This window comes from Macaca nemestrina, chromosome 11 (genome assembly GCF_043159975.1).
Source record: "Macaca nemestrina isolate mMacNem1 chromosome 11, mMacNem.hap1, whole genome shotgun sequence".
In the NCBI taxonomy this organism is placed as follows: Eukaryota; Metazoa; Chordata; class Mammalia; order Primates; family Cercopithecidae; genus Macaca; species Macaca nemestrina.
Window position 1 is genome coordinate 128,648,837 of NC_092135.1, and position 13,442 is coordinate 128,662,278.

Genomic DNA, 13,442 nt, shown 5'->3' on the forward strand with positions numbered 1-13,442 from the left:
ATGTCTGACACTGTGTCCAGAGATTTCCTTTTCAAGAAGTTTCTGCAGCACAGATTCGAGGTGTAAGATACGGCAGGGCCGAGGGAGAGGATGCCTATAGCCTGTGTTCTGTGCTTACTCAGCAAAGTCGAGAAACAAGAGCTTGTTTTCTGATTTTTCTATGACCTGATTGACTCACAGAGGCCCAACACTTTGTGCTTAGGGTACTCATTTCCAATAACCGTGGCAAACAGTGCTCATTATCAAGTTCCCAGTGGCTCAGATGAGAACCCTAAGTTTTGAGGTGAATGAGACTCCGTCACTCACAGGGCACTTCACCCAATAGATGATCACCCCTGCTATTGCTATTGGTGGAAGGGCATGCCTTTGGCTATTGAGTCCTAATGGGGCTCTAGTGCAGAGGCCTCCAAGAGAGAAGTTACATACAAGGTGGAAACCACCAGGCATTCTTGAGCACAGGACTTGAACAACTGTAAGAATGGCGGCTGATTCACAGAACCTGCCATTGTTCACTTTATGCCCCATCTCTCAGGAACCCGTGGAGTTGCATCTTCTGCAGGATAAAGGCTATTCAGGAAAGATGTCCAGAAAGCCAACCATGGCATCAGGAATCTGAAGTCCTGATGAGGCAGATGCTGCCCGAGGAGCAGTTGGTGAGTAAAAATGTGAACCTGAAGCCTCCTCCTTTCTGTTCACCTAGGCAGGAGAAGCACAGTCTTACAAAAAGCTTAAGGAATGGAGCCCAAAAGCAAACTGCTGGCCCATGGTGTGCTTTTCTCCATGACCTAACACTACAATTCATATTCCAAAGAAAATTCCTAGTCCAAAGAAACTCCCCATGCCATGTTTGCTTCAAAGAGTCCACAGGTTTGGGAGTTGTGTGTTCTCTTTGGGCATGCATATGAGCTCTTTCTCTCTAAACTGCATTTAACTTGAAATGTCCTCCGTCTTTTGCAGAAATGTGAATTCCTCCTCTTGAAGGTCTACTGTGATCCAAAAAGCCCCTTTTTTGCCTCAGAACCATATTATGTAAGTAACAGCCAAAAAAAAAAATGCTTATACTGGCATTTGTCAAATCTGTGATCTGAATCCCATGGTACAAGGTGCCTTTCTATTTGCCTTGTTGATGAGTTTTTAGTTTAGGCTACTATAAAAATTTATCATAGATTCGGTGGCTTAAACAGCAGAAATGTTTTTCTCACGGTCCTGGAAGCTGCATGTCCAAGATCAAGGTGTCAGCAGGGTCGGGTTCTGGAGAGGGGCTATCTTCTAGGTTGCAGAGACAACACAGGGTTGCTCCCTGTGTTCTTAAGTGGCAGAAAGAGGAGAGAACTCTCCAGTCTTTTTTATAAGAGTCCTAATCCTATTTGTGAGGGCTCCACCCTTCTTACCTCATGACCTCCCAAAAGCCCCACCTCCTAGTACCTTCACAGGGGGGTTAGGATTTTGACCTATGGATTGGGGGACCCCACAAACCTTTATTCCACAATAGTGGGAGTCTATGGCACCAGGCTGATAGCCTCACTTTGGTCTTTTTCTCAACAGAACAAAGAGAGGTCTCAGGGCCCACAGAAGCCCATGTGGTTAAACAAAGTCAAGAGAAACCTGAATGAGCAGGCGTACTCCCGAGTAGAAGGGTTTGTGCAGGACATGCGTCTCATCTTTCATAACCACAAGGAATTTTACAGGGTGAGTGGCTCTCCCTGCTTCCTTTTCTTTTTCAATTATGTCACTTTAAAGTCACTTCCCCTCTCATCTTTTCATATCAGGTAAATGTTACAATCACCCTTATCATATGACAAGCCCATACAAGTACAAATCGTGGAAGTATCCTAAAAACCCTGTGGTGCATGTGGGGAAAATAACAACGAACTGGAAGGTGCCCTTGCAAACATGGTCCTATAACCTCAGAGTTGACTCATTTCTAGATGGTTTGTTTTCACCCATAGAGAACAGTAGGCTGCAGACTCATTTGTTTCTACTAGAAATAGAAGTGCACTTTAAAGGCATTTAAAGTGTTTCTCTTCTCTGGAGGAATATACCAAATCAAAGGTCTCAAATGTCAAAATATTGGATTTCTTTACATCTGAATTTCCTGGCACCATTTCAGAAATTAACAAGGATTATGTCAAGGGGTGAGAGTGAAGGGAAAAGGAAGACATTATTAAATGGCCTTAAACATTTCTGCACTATATTAACGTTGCTAAAAAAATGCTGTGCATAAAAATCACACAAGTAGAATTTTTAAAACTTAAATTAAACCATAAGCTTTTGATCAGGAATTAGATTTCAGTGTAGTAATATTTCGACTTCTCTGCCTTCCAGATAAAGATAAATAATTAAATTGTCAGGGAACATAAGCAATTCTTAACTAGATTAATTCTCATTTAACATTTGGGATAACCTAAAACAAAGCCCTGGATTATCTGCAATACTGGGTGTCTCCGCTCATTGAATAATCGTTGCTATTAATGTTTTTTTCTTCGCTTTTTCAGGAAGATAAATTCATTACACTGGGAATTCAAGTAGAGGACAACTTTGAGAAGAATTTCAGAAACATTTTTGCAATTCAGGAAACAAGCAAGAACATTATAATGTTCATTTAGCCCATTCTTATTTCTTCCCTTCAGATCCTCTGGCAGCTAGGTACACAGTGTGCACGTGGTCCCACTAATCTCTGACTGCTCCTGTGGAAACTCCACATCACAATTCTCCAAAATTTTTCATTAACATTTTAAAACTGTCTTTATCAGCTTTCAATAAAATTCAACACTCCTTCATGTTAAAAATTCTCAATAAGCTAGGTATTGAAGGAACATATCCCAAAATAATAAGAGCCATTTACAACAAATCCACAGCCAACGTTATACTAAATGTGCAAAAGATAGAAGCATTCCCCTTGAAAACAAGCACAAGACAAGGATTCCCTCTCTCACCACTCCTATTCAACAAAGTATTGGAAGTCCTAGTCAGAGCAGTCAAGAAGCAGAAAAAAGTAAAGGGTATCTAAATAGGCAAAGAGGAAGTCAAACTATTCCTGTTTGCAGACAACATTGATTCCATATCTAGAAAACCCCGTAGTCTCAGCCCAAAAGCTCCTTCCACTGATAAACAACTTCAGAGAAGTTTCAGAATACAAAATCAGTATACAAAAATTACTAGCATTCCTATACACCAACAATAGCCAAGCCAAGAGCCAAGTCAGGAAGGCAATCCCATTCACAATTGCCACAAAAAGAATAAAATACCTAGGAATACAGCTAACCAGGGAGGTGAAAGATCTCTACAATAAGAATTACAAAACACTGCTCAAAGAAATCAGAGACGACACAAACAAATGGAAAAACATCCCACATTCATGGGTAGAAAGAATCAATATCATTAAAATGACCATACTGCCCAAAGCAGTTTACAGGTTCAGTGTTATTCCTATCAAACCACCAATGACATTCTTCACAGAACTAGAAAAAAACTATTTTAAAATTCATACAGAACGGAAGAAGAGCCCAAATAGCCAAGGCAATCCTAAGGAAAAAGAACAAAGCTGAAGGCATCACGTTACCCAACTTCAAACTATAGTACAGGGCTTCAGTAACCAAAAGAGCATGGTACTGGTACCAAGAGAAAAGGCACATAGACCAATGCAACAGAATGAAGAACACAGAATAAGACCGCATGCCTATGACCATCTGATCTTTGACAAAGTTGACAAAAACAAGCAATGGGAAAAAAGACTACCTATTGTATAAATTGTGCTGGGATAACTGGTTAGCCATATGTAGAAGATTGAAGCTAGACCCCTTCCTTACGCCATATACAAAAATCAACTCAAGATCAATTAAAGACTTAAATGTAAAATTGAAAACTATGAAAACCCTGGAAGATAACCTAGGCAATACCATCCTGGACATAGGAACAGGCAAAGATTTCATGACAAAGACAAAAGCAACCGCAACAAAAGCAAAATTTGACAAATGAGATCTACTTAAACTTAAGAGATTCTGCACAGCAAAGGAAACAATCAACAGAGTAAACAGACAACCTACAAAATGGTAGAAAATATTTGTAAACTATGCATCTGACAAAGGTCTAATATCCAGCTTCTATAGGGAACTTAAACAAATTTACAAGAGAAAAAGAAACAACCCCATTAAAAAATGGACAAAGGACGTGAAAGACACTTTTTTTTTTTTAAGATGGAGTTTCACTCTTGTTGCCCAGGCCAGAGTGCAGTGGTATGATCTTGGCTCACCGCAACCTCTGCCTCCCAGGTTCAAGCGATTCTCCTGCCTCAGCCTCCCGAGTGGCTGGGATTACAGGCATGCAAACCCGATTAATTTTGTATTTTAGTAGAAACGGGGTTTCTCCACATTGGTCAGGCTGGTCTCGAACTCCTGAACTGAGGTGATCCACCCGCCTCAGCCTCCCAAAGTGCTGGGATTATAGGCATGAGCCACCATGCCCAGACGAAAAGACACTTTCCAAAAGAAGACATGCATGCGACCAACAAGCATATTTTAAAAGCTCAATATCACTGATCATTAAAGAAATGCAAATTAAAACTACAATGAGACACCATCTCACACCAGTCAAAATGGTTCTTGCTAAAAAGTCAGTAACAGCTAGTAAGGTTGTGGAGAAAAGGGAACATTTATACACTGTTGGTGGGAGTGTAAATTAGTTCAACCATTATGGAAAGCAGTGTGGCAATTCCTCAAAGTACTAAAAGCAGAACTGCCATTCCACCCAGCAATCCCATTACTGGGTACATACCCAAAGGAATATAAATCATCTACCATAAAAACACATGCATGTAAATGTTCATTGCAGCACTATTCACAATAGCAAAGATATGGAATCAACCTAAGTGCCCATCAATATCAGACTGGATAAAGAAAATATGGTATGTATACACCATGGAATAGTATGCAGCCATAAGAAAGAATGAGATCATATCACAGGAACATGGATAGAGCTGGAAGTTATTATCCTTAGCAAACTAATACAGGAACAGAAAATCAAATACCACGTGTTCTCACTTAAAAGCGGGAGCTAAATGATGAGAACTCATGAACGCAATGAAGGGAACAACAGACACTAGGGTCTACTTGAGGGTGGAAGATGAGAAGAGGGAGAGGAGTGGAAAAAATACCTATTGGTGATGAAGTAATCTGTACAACAAACCCCTTTGACAAGAGTTTCCCTATATAACAAACCTTCACATGTATCCTTGAACCTAAAAGTTTTTTTAATTGTAAATAAATGGATCATTAATAAAAAAAATTTAATAATGAACTTTTCTTATCAAGTTCTCTTATTGAATAATTTGGAATGAAACTTATCATTGATAACATAAAGTCTTTCTATAAAGGATCATATTATATATTCCCAATTATTCAGTTTCATACTTTTTGTTGTTACTGTGAAAGTAATCTTTTCCCATTGAATTTTATTACTGATTATTGCCTATTACAGAAAGCTACTGTTATTTATGTATAATTATGTCACTGATTACCATACTGAATATTAGATAGCATCATTTTCACCTTTTACCCAGTGGCATCAGGAAGCCTGTGGTGGCTCCATAGCATCTCCAACTTTCAATTCATGGAATCGTAATTGGTTTAGGGGTTGGAAGCATTCCTCAGTTGAGCACTAAAACCTCTGACAATTCTTGGTTATGTTGGAAAATGATTCTGCCAGGGCACCCTGGTGTATTTGCATGTGTAAAGGAGGAAAAAGTAATTTTTCTGCTACCCTTCTAAGTTTCCCCTACCCCGATCCTCTGGGGCCCCTGTAACAAAAGACAGATCAACAAGAGAAAAACAGAAGTTTATTAGCATATATAGAGAGATATATATGTATATACACATATCTCTCTATATATATACACACATACATATGTATATACATCCAACTCTGGTTATGGGAGACAGAGTACCATATACAGGTAGCTAGTTCCAAGCATATACTACATCCTTTCAGGAAGTGCTCCAACCTCAGAAATGACTGTTTGGGACCATAGTTATCTATATGTGTGTATATATATGTGTGTATATATGAGAGATACTCAGAGAGATGAATAACTCTCCAAGAGGTGGCTGAGACTTCAAACTTAAATACCATCTCCAGCTAAAGACAAAGAAAGAAGAGTATGGGAAAACCAGTTATAGGGATGACCAGGAAGCGCATGGTAAACAAGAGTAAAGTTTGCTGTGCAGATCTGAGGTGTCTTCTCCATTGATAAGAGTCCCTTGTGATTTAGAATCATCCTTCTCTTCCTGGGACAGAGAGGGAGATATCCTTATGAATGGAGATTTCCTTTGTAAATGTAAAGTTCCCTAACAAAGGAGTAACTTCTACTGTGTTTTTAGAGCTTCTCCTATGTCTCCTATTTCTCAAAATAATCCTTATGCCAAAGAGGCACATTCTAGGGTGGCATATTCTGGCCTCCCATACAGGTCTCCACATAGACCCCAGAGGCGGGGCTTAACTGCAGCTGATCTGATCTAAGTCTTGACAGAATACTTGTGGTCTTTCCAGAACATTTGCACAAGGAAGGCATGAGAGGAGCTGCTTGAAGGCCATTCCCCACTCTCCTGCTCATCTTTTGGAGGCTACCATGACATTCATCATTTCTTAAGTTCTGATGAGGTCTGAGGCTTTCTGTTTCACCACCACTAAGGTACAACTGCAGGCCGTAAAACTGCTAGCCACAACGTGAATGTGGGCCATCACTCACGTTGTATTAGATGTCATTCAGCCCCTTTTCTTTCAGTGCTATCCTGGGGAACAAAGGACATGGAGAGCTAGCACTTTTGCTCTTTTTGTTTTTGTTGCCTGTGTAAGTGATAGACTATCTGAATCTAAAATGTGTCAACTTGTTTTTACCATCCAGATCTATTAGCCTTGCTAGACAGTTTCCCAGATTCAATAGATTCTGGTTATGGGAGACAGAGTACCATATACGGGTAGCTGGTTCCAAGCCTACACTGCATCCTTTCAGGAAGTGCTCCAACCTCAGAAATTACTGTTTGGGACCACAGTTATCTAGAGTAACTGAATACATTTCATCATAGACCAAGAAAAATATTTTATCCTTGAAGTTCTCTCTTAGCAGATTCTATTTCCAGTCCTTTGGCTCCTAAGTTAAATTTTTCATTTAGATTTAGGGTTTAAATTTTGGCCTTTTTTTTCTTTCTAATTCCTTTTAATTTACTTTGTTGGATTGGGGAGATTCAGTAGTGTGGCTTCATTCTTTCACCATTACCTAAGATTGGTCCTTTTCCAAACTACCGTTTTTATTTGTGGCGTAGAGAGTATGCACCAAATATCACAAGCACTCCCACATACAGTCAAAAATCCACAGATAACTTTTGACTCTCCAAAAACTTAACTACTAATGGCCTGCTGCTGACCAGAAGCCTTACCAATAACATAAACCATCAATTGACACATATTTTGTATGATATATATACATATAATACAAATATTGTATATTGTCTTCTTACAATAAAGTAAGCTAGAGAAAAGAAAATGTTACTAAGAAAATATAAGGAAAAGAAAAGTACATTCATAGTACTATACTATATTTATCAATACAGTAAGTATACATCATCTATTGACAAGATGGTCTGTCTGAAACGGCAGGCAATTGCAGCTGCAGACCTCAATCTACGGTACATATCAAGCAATTCAGCTTTTTCTTGTAATGTCATGACTTTTCTCTGCTTTTTGAGACAGTTTCCAGCATCACTAGTGGTATTTTGTATGGATCCCCTGGTATCATTCAAGGAGCTATAGTAAACATGATGAAAAATATGTAAGAACCCTGGAAAATCACTTTTTACTGCAATATGCAATTTACTAGAGAGATGAACTGCAGAGAAGATTAGTGTCACAGCATTTGAAGAGAGTACTCACAATATTTGAGCTCACAGCAATAGCAACAGAAGGTAGCTATAAAATTAACTGTAGTACATACAAATTATTACAGTAGTACAGTATGTACTACAGTTAATTTTATGCAGTTATTTAATACTGTATCTTTACATTTGTTTACATATCTCTTCACTGCAAATGGTGCCATGTATAGTCTGTATGTGTCTGTGTGTGTAAGTTCAGATAAATTTAACTTTTTATAACAGTTTGTATATATTTTGTGGAAGTAAATGATAAAATAGGCTAGGATGTACATGTATTTTACAGATTCAGGACACAGTTAACTTCTTAATTTTGAACTTCTTAATTTTGTTGATATTTGTAGGTTTTGTGGTTTGTCTGTGAGTCTTTTCAAATTGTTACATATCTCAAAAAAAATTTCCAATACATTTACTGAAAAATATTTGCATGTAAGTGAATCTGCACAGTTCAAATCTGTGTTGTTCAAGGATCAACTGTGTGTGTATATTTATTATATATATATCCTATTGTTTTATTTATTATATATAATATATATTTATTATATATTATATATATTATTATGTATTATATATAGCCTATATTTATTTCATATATATATAGCCTATTGTTTCTAGGCTACAAACCTACACAGCATATCACTGTACTAAATATTATAGGCAATTATAACACAATGATAAGTATTTTGTATCTAAACATAGAAAACATACAGTAAAAGTATGGTATTATAATCCTATGGGGCCACCTTTATATATGTGGTCCATCATTGACTGTATTAGTATGTGTTCACGCTGCTATAAATAAATACCCGAGACTGGGTAATTTATAAATATAAGAAGTTTAATTGACTCACAGTTCTGCATGGCTGGGAGGCCTCAGGAAACCTACAATCATGAGAGAAGGTGAAGAAGAAGCAAGTACCTTCTTCACTAGGTGGCAGGAAAAGAGAGAAGTGCAAAGAGGAAACTTTCAAACACTTTTAAAACCATCAGTTCTTATGAGAACTCCCTCACTTTAAACATGAGAACAGCATGAGGGAAACCACCCCATGATTCAATCGTCCCTCACCAGCACCCTCCCTTGACGCCTGGGGATTTCAATTCCAGGTGAGATTTGGGTGGGGACAGAGAGTCAAACCATATCATTGACCAAAATATCTTTATACAGTGCATGATTATATAGAGAGAAAGAGACTAGGGACAGTTTTATTATGGAAATTGACTCGTGCATATATTAATGGAGCCAAGAAGAGCCACCATCTGCCAATCATGAGCTGGAGAACCAAGAAAGCTGATGGTCCAAGTCCAAAGGACTGAGAACCAGGTACCCACTGGTGTAAATCAAAATTTGAAGGCCTAAGAACCAGTAGCTCCAAAGTCCAAGGGCAGGCAAAGAAGGATGTCCAAGCTCAAGAAGAGAGAGACAATTCACTCTTCCTCTGCCTTTTTGTTCCATTTGGGCCCTCAATTGATTGGATGATGCCTGCCTACATTGGTGAGGGCAGATCTTCTTTACTCATTCTACTGATTCAAAAGCTATCTCTTTCAGAAACACCCCCGACAGACACACCCAGAAATAATGTTTACCAGCTATCTGGGCATCCCTTAGCCCAGTCAAGTTGATTCATAAAATTAACCATCACAACCACAAAGGAAAATTGAAATTATTCATCCAGTTTTTATATCTAAGCTAGTTCACAAACTCATAGCCCATTCACTGAAAGACTCTGCATGCCACAACAAGTATGTACAACAGATAACACCCAATCCTTTCCCAAAGGGGCCTGCAACCTCTTAGTAGAGTAGCAGTGTACTTGTGAAAAGGTAATACCAGCCAATTTGAGGATGGTTGAACACGGGGTCTGTGCTAACACTAATATAAAGAGATGTAAATCACCTCCATAATCATCACAATAGATTCTTATGGAGGCCAGATGAGAAATAGAGAACTAGCCTAAGTCAGTCTCATGGTGGGTCCCTTGGCTTCATAGACAGACCTTGCAATTTTTTTCTCTAGTCCCTGTGTACATAATTTGAATGACTGCACTTAGGAACTAGCAGAACCCTCATTGGTTCACTAGCCTGTGACATAATATTCATTGTAGTAGGAAAAGCAAAGTGGAGACCCTTGAAATTGCCATCCCCCAAGCAAAAATAATACAATTGCCGGGATTAGCACTCTCAAAAACCTAAAAAATATTAACTGGCCTCCGTAATATCCCCATTCAATTCACCTGTATGTCCTCTGTTAAAAACAAAACAAAACAAACAGATGGGTCACACAGATGACAGGGAACATTTAACCCTATAATAGCCCAGTTGCAACTGGTGTGCCAAATATGATAGTATTACTAGAACACAACAACATACGTTTTGGCACTTGGTTTCCAGCTACTGATATGCAAAAATATTTCTTTCAATCCCTATTAGTAAAGAGTTTACTTTTACATTGAAAAGACAGGAATACATATTCATATCCCCAGGGCTATGTTAACTGTTGTTTTCTGCTACAATCTATTCCTCAAGGACCTTGTTCTCAGAGACATTCCATAGAACCCATAGAACATCGTACTTTCCACTGTACGGGTCTGGTGTGCAGATAAGGACAAGTGACTTCACCTTGTCTTGTGGGGATCTACGGCAACAGCTAATATGCCATGATGTTCCTAGAAGTGAGATAGGTAGGCAGCCATAAGGAGTATTTCTTCACCAATATAACTAGAAAAAAATCAAGAGCTGGGCAACTTGGTAAATGAATGAGCTGGCCAAGTACACGTATTCAACAGGTTACAGGAGGCTCTATGAACATTCCTGAAGGGAGATCACACACATGTGTGCAGGTTAAATAAATACATATGTTACATATGGCCCATGTTCACTTTGGGGTGGAGACAACATTAAAATGCAGTAAAATTAGGCTCCATATGTCAAAAGGTGAAACACAACATAAAGGTGCTATGTGCACAGCCTCCACAACCTTGCCAGAACCAGTCTGTGGACAGAGGTCATTTATCAGGAAGGAATGATTTGTAAGTTGGTCAACTGTCATGTTGAAATCTTGTAAAGGGAAAGGAGTCTGGCAACAGTGTCAGGCCATGGGTTGAAACCACCAGAGAGGTCTTCCATTCTTCGTTTTCCCGGGCTAGTTTCTGTTTATCTCTCAGGGAATAAGAATCTGGTGAAAAGCAGGGACAACAACAGTTCTCTTGCCCTACCCCTTCAGGTTTGTGAAAGGAAAATAAATCTTGGGACCCCGAACTCATAAAGCCAAAGGGAAAAGTTAAGCTGAGAACTGGGTCTTGCAACCTGCCTCCTCTTTTGATTCCTAAATAAAATGGCTACAAGATGAAAAGCTACATGCCTCCCCCATATTTTTTCTCACAAGGAAATTCCTAGTGAGCTTCAACAACTTTACCCTAAGGTGTCTCTGTTAAAATTTCACCATGGCAGGCCAGGCATGGTGGCTCATGCCTATAGCTCGAGACCAGTCTGGCCAACATGGTGAAACCCTGTCTCTACTAAAAATACAAAAATTAGTCGGGCGTGGTGGTGGGTGCCTGTCATCCCAGCTATCTGAGAGGCTGAGGCAAGAGAAAAGCTTGAACCCAGAAGGGAGATCATACCACTGCACTCTAGCCCGGGTGACAAAGTGAGACTCCGTCTAAAAAAAAAAAAAAGAAATTTCACCATGGCAATGTAAATTGATAGCTTATCCTTACAGGTGCAGTCACCTCGCTGCCCACCAGACACAAATGCATATCTGATTGTTTCCCTGTCCCCTTTTGTCTGTCATCTTATGTAAAAAATGCAGATTCACTGAGCCAGAAAAAGGCACGAATTTTTTCCTACTCTATTTTTTCCTACCCTCTCTTACATGGAAACCGTGTACTTCTCAATATCCCGTCCTTTCCCCCTTTAAATTTGGAGCCCTCAAAATCATCTTTGGAGAAAGGCATAGACCTGTCTCCCAGGCACACATCCTTAACTTTGGCAAGTCAATCTCCTAAAATGATTGAAACTTGTCTCATCATTTTTCTCGATTGGCAGGTTGTTGGAGTGATAGAGTTAGATTTTAGTTACAAAAGTGCTTTGGAAAATCACTTATAGTAAGCCAATATCATGCTAGAGGATATCTTTCAACAGCTATACTTTGAATTTTTGAGTGGCTGATTGAAAGATTGTCTTTCTAGCAGTAACTAGTGAACCTTTTTGTCTAGAAAGGCTCCTTCAAGTTTCTGATTAATAAAAAATGTAGCTATCTGTATTCTATAGAACATTGTAGATAGCAGATGGTAGAAATCATTACATACCCAGCTTGGGCAACATGTCAAAACCCCGTCTATACTAAAAATACAAAGAATTATCTGGGCATGGTGGTGCTTGCTTGTAGTCCCCATTACTTGGCAGTCTGAGGCAGGTGAATCTCTTGAGCCCAGGAGGCAGAGGTTCCAGAGACCTGTGATCACGCCACTGCACTCCAGCCTGGGCAACAGAGTGAGATCTCATCTCAAAAATTTAAAAATTAAAAAAAAAATTATTATATACATTCAATTTATAGGCAGAGAGAATATGTTTTGCTTCATCTTTTCTCAAGAAGATAAATACATGACCACATATATTCAGTCCGTAAAGCCCATCTATGAAGTGAAAACTTCACATTTCTTGTCTCCCTGCATTTTAAAAGTGAAGGTAAAGAAAATGTAGCAAATAGAATCCCAAGTTAAAGTGACTCCATTGCAAGAACAGTATCTCTGGGTATAAACTGATAATCCACAGCTGATGGTTTGCAGTCCGAACTTCCTACCTTGTCTAATTATTGGCACTGAGCTTGAGGTTTTCGGGGGCTCTTCCCTTTTTAATGGAATCTGAAGGGAATCCCTTCTTATCACTGCACAAAAGAATGAAACTTCTTAGTAGTCTCGGCATGTGATAATGGAGTAAGCCAGAAAGAAATCCGTGAAGAACTAACAAATACCTGGGAAGCTTACCAGGTCATCCTGGTCTGCCCTTTGAATTCATCCAGCCTTAATGGTGTTCCAGTTACTATTACCAGAAATGAAAAGCAATTCATCCACATGGAGCATCTTCACTTACTCTGGCTCCCCCTCTTACACCTTACTCTTGTTCCTGTGTTCCCTTCCCACTTGTCCTTACATGTTTATTATACATCTGCCTCTGTTTCACCATGAAGACTTTGGAAGCCACATGTCAAGAAAGCAGGACTCCCATCAGCCAGAATCCCTAAATGGCTTCATGACTCAAAGACCCCTGACAATCAGAAACCACCTTATCCTGATAACGTGAGCAAGAAATAATCCGCTTCTTGTGTTTGAGCCAATAAACATTTTGGGACCTATTTCTGACAGCAGTTATCCTACTTGACATCCAAAAAAACATGTGTATTGGAAGAGGATGCCATACAAAAACCTGAAATACTGGCCATTGGCTTCATGATTCAGTAACAGACAGTGAAAGTAGAGAAAATGTAGAAAATAGAATCCGAAGTTGAAGCAAATCCATATC

General features: G+C 39.1%; 1 protein-coding gene across 7 annotated transcripts in view; it reads left to right on the plus strand.

Moving 5' to 3' along the window:
• LOC105473951 (SP100 nuclear antigen) overlaps positions 1-3,296 on the plus strand; it is a 132,364-nt gene extending 129,068 nt beyond the window's left edge. For all 7 annotated transcript variants that reach the window (XM_071073514.1, XM_071073509.1, XM_071073511.1 and 4 more), the window contains 4 exons: positions 533-653; positions 958-1,029; positions 1,546-1,689; positions 2,496-3,296. In XM_071073514.1, coding sequence (XP_070929615.1) covers positions 533-653; positions 958-1,029; positions 1,546-1,689; positions 2,496-2,606 — 448 coding nt within the window. In that variant the 3' untranslated portion in view covers positions 2,607-3,296. The remainder of the gene's footprint in view (positions 1-532; positions 654-957; positions 1,030-1,545; positions 1,690-2,495) is intronic.
• Positions 3,297-13,442: the final 10,146 nt, after the last annotated feature.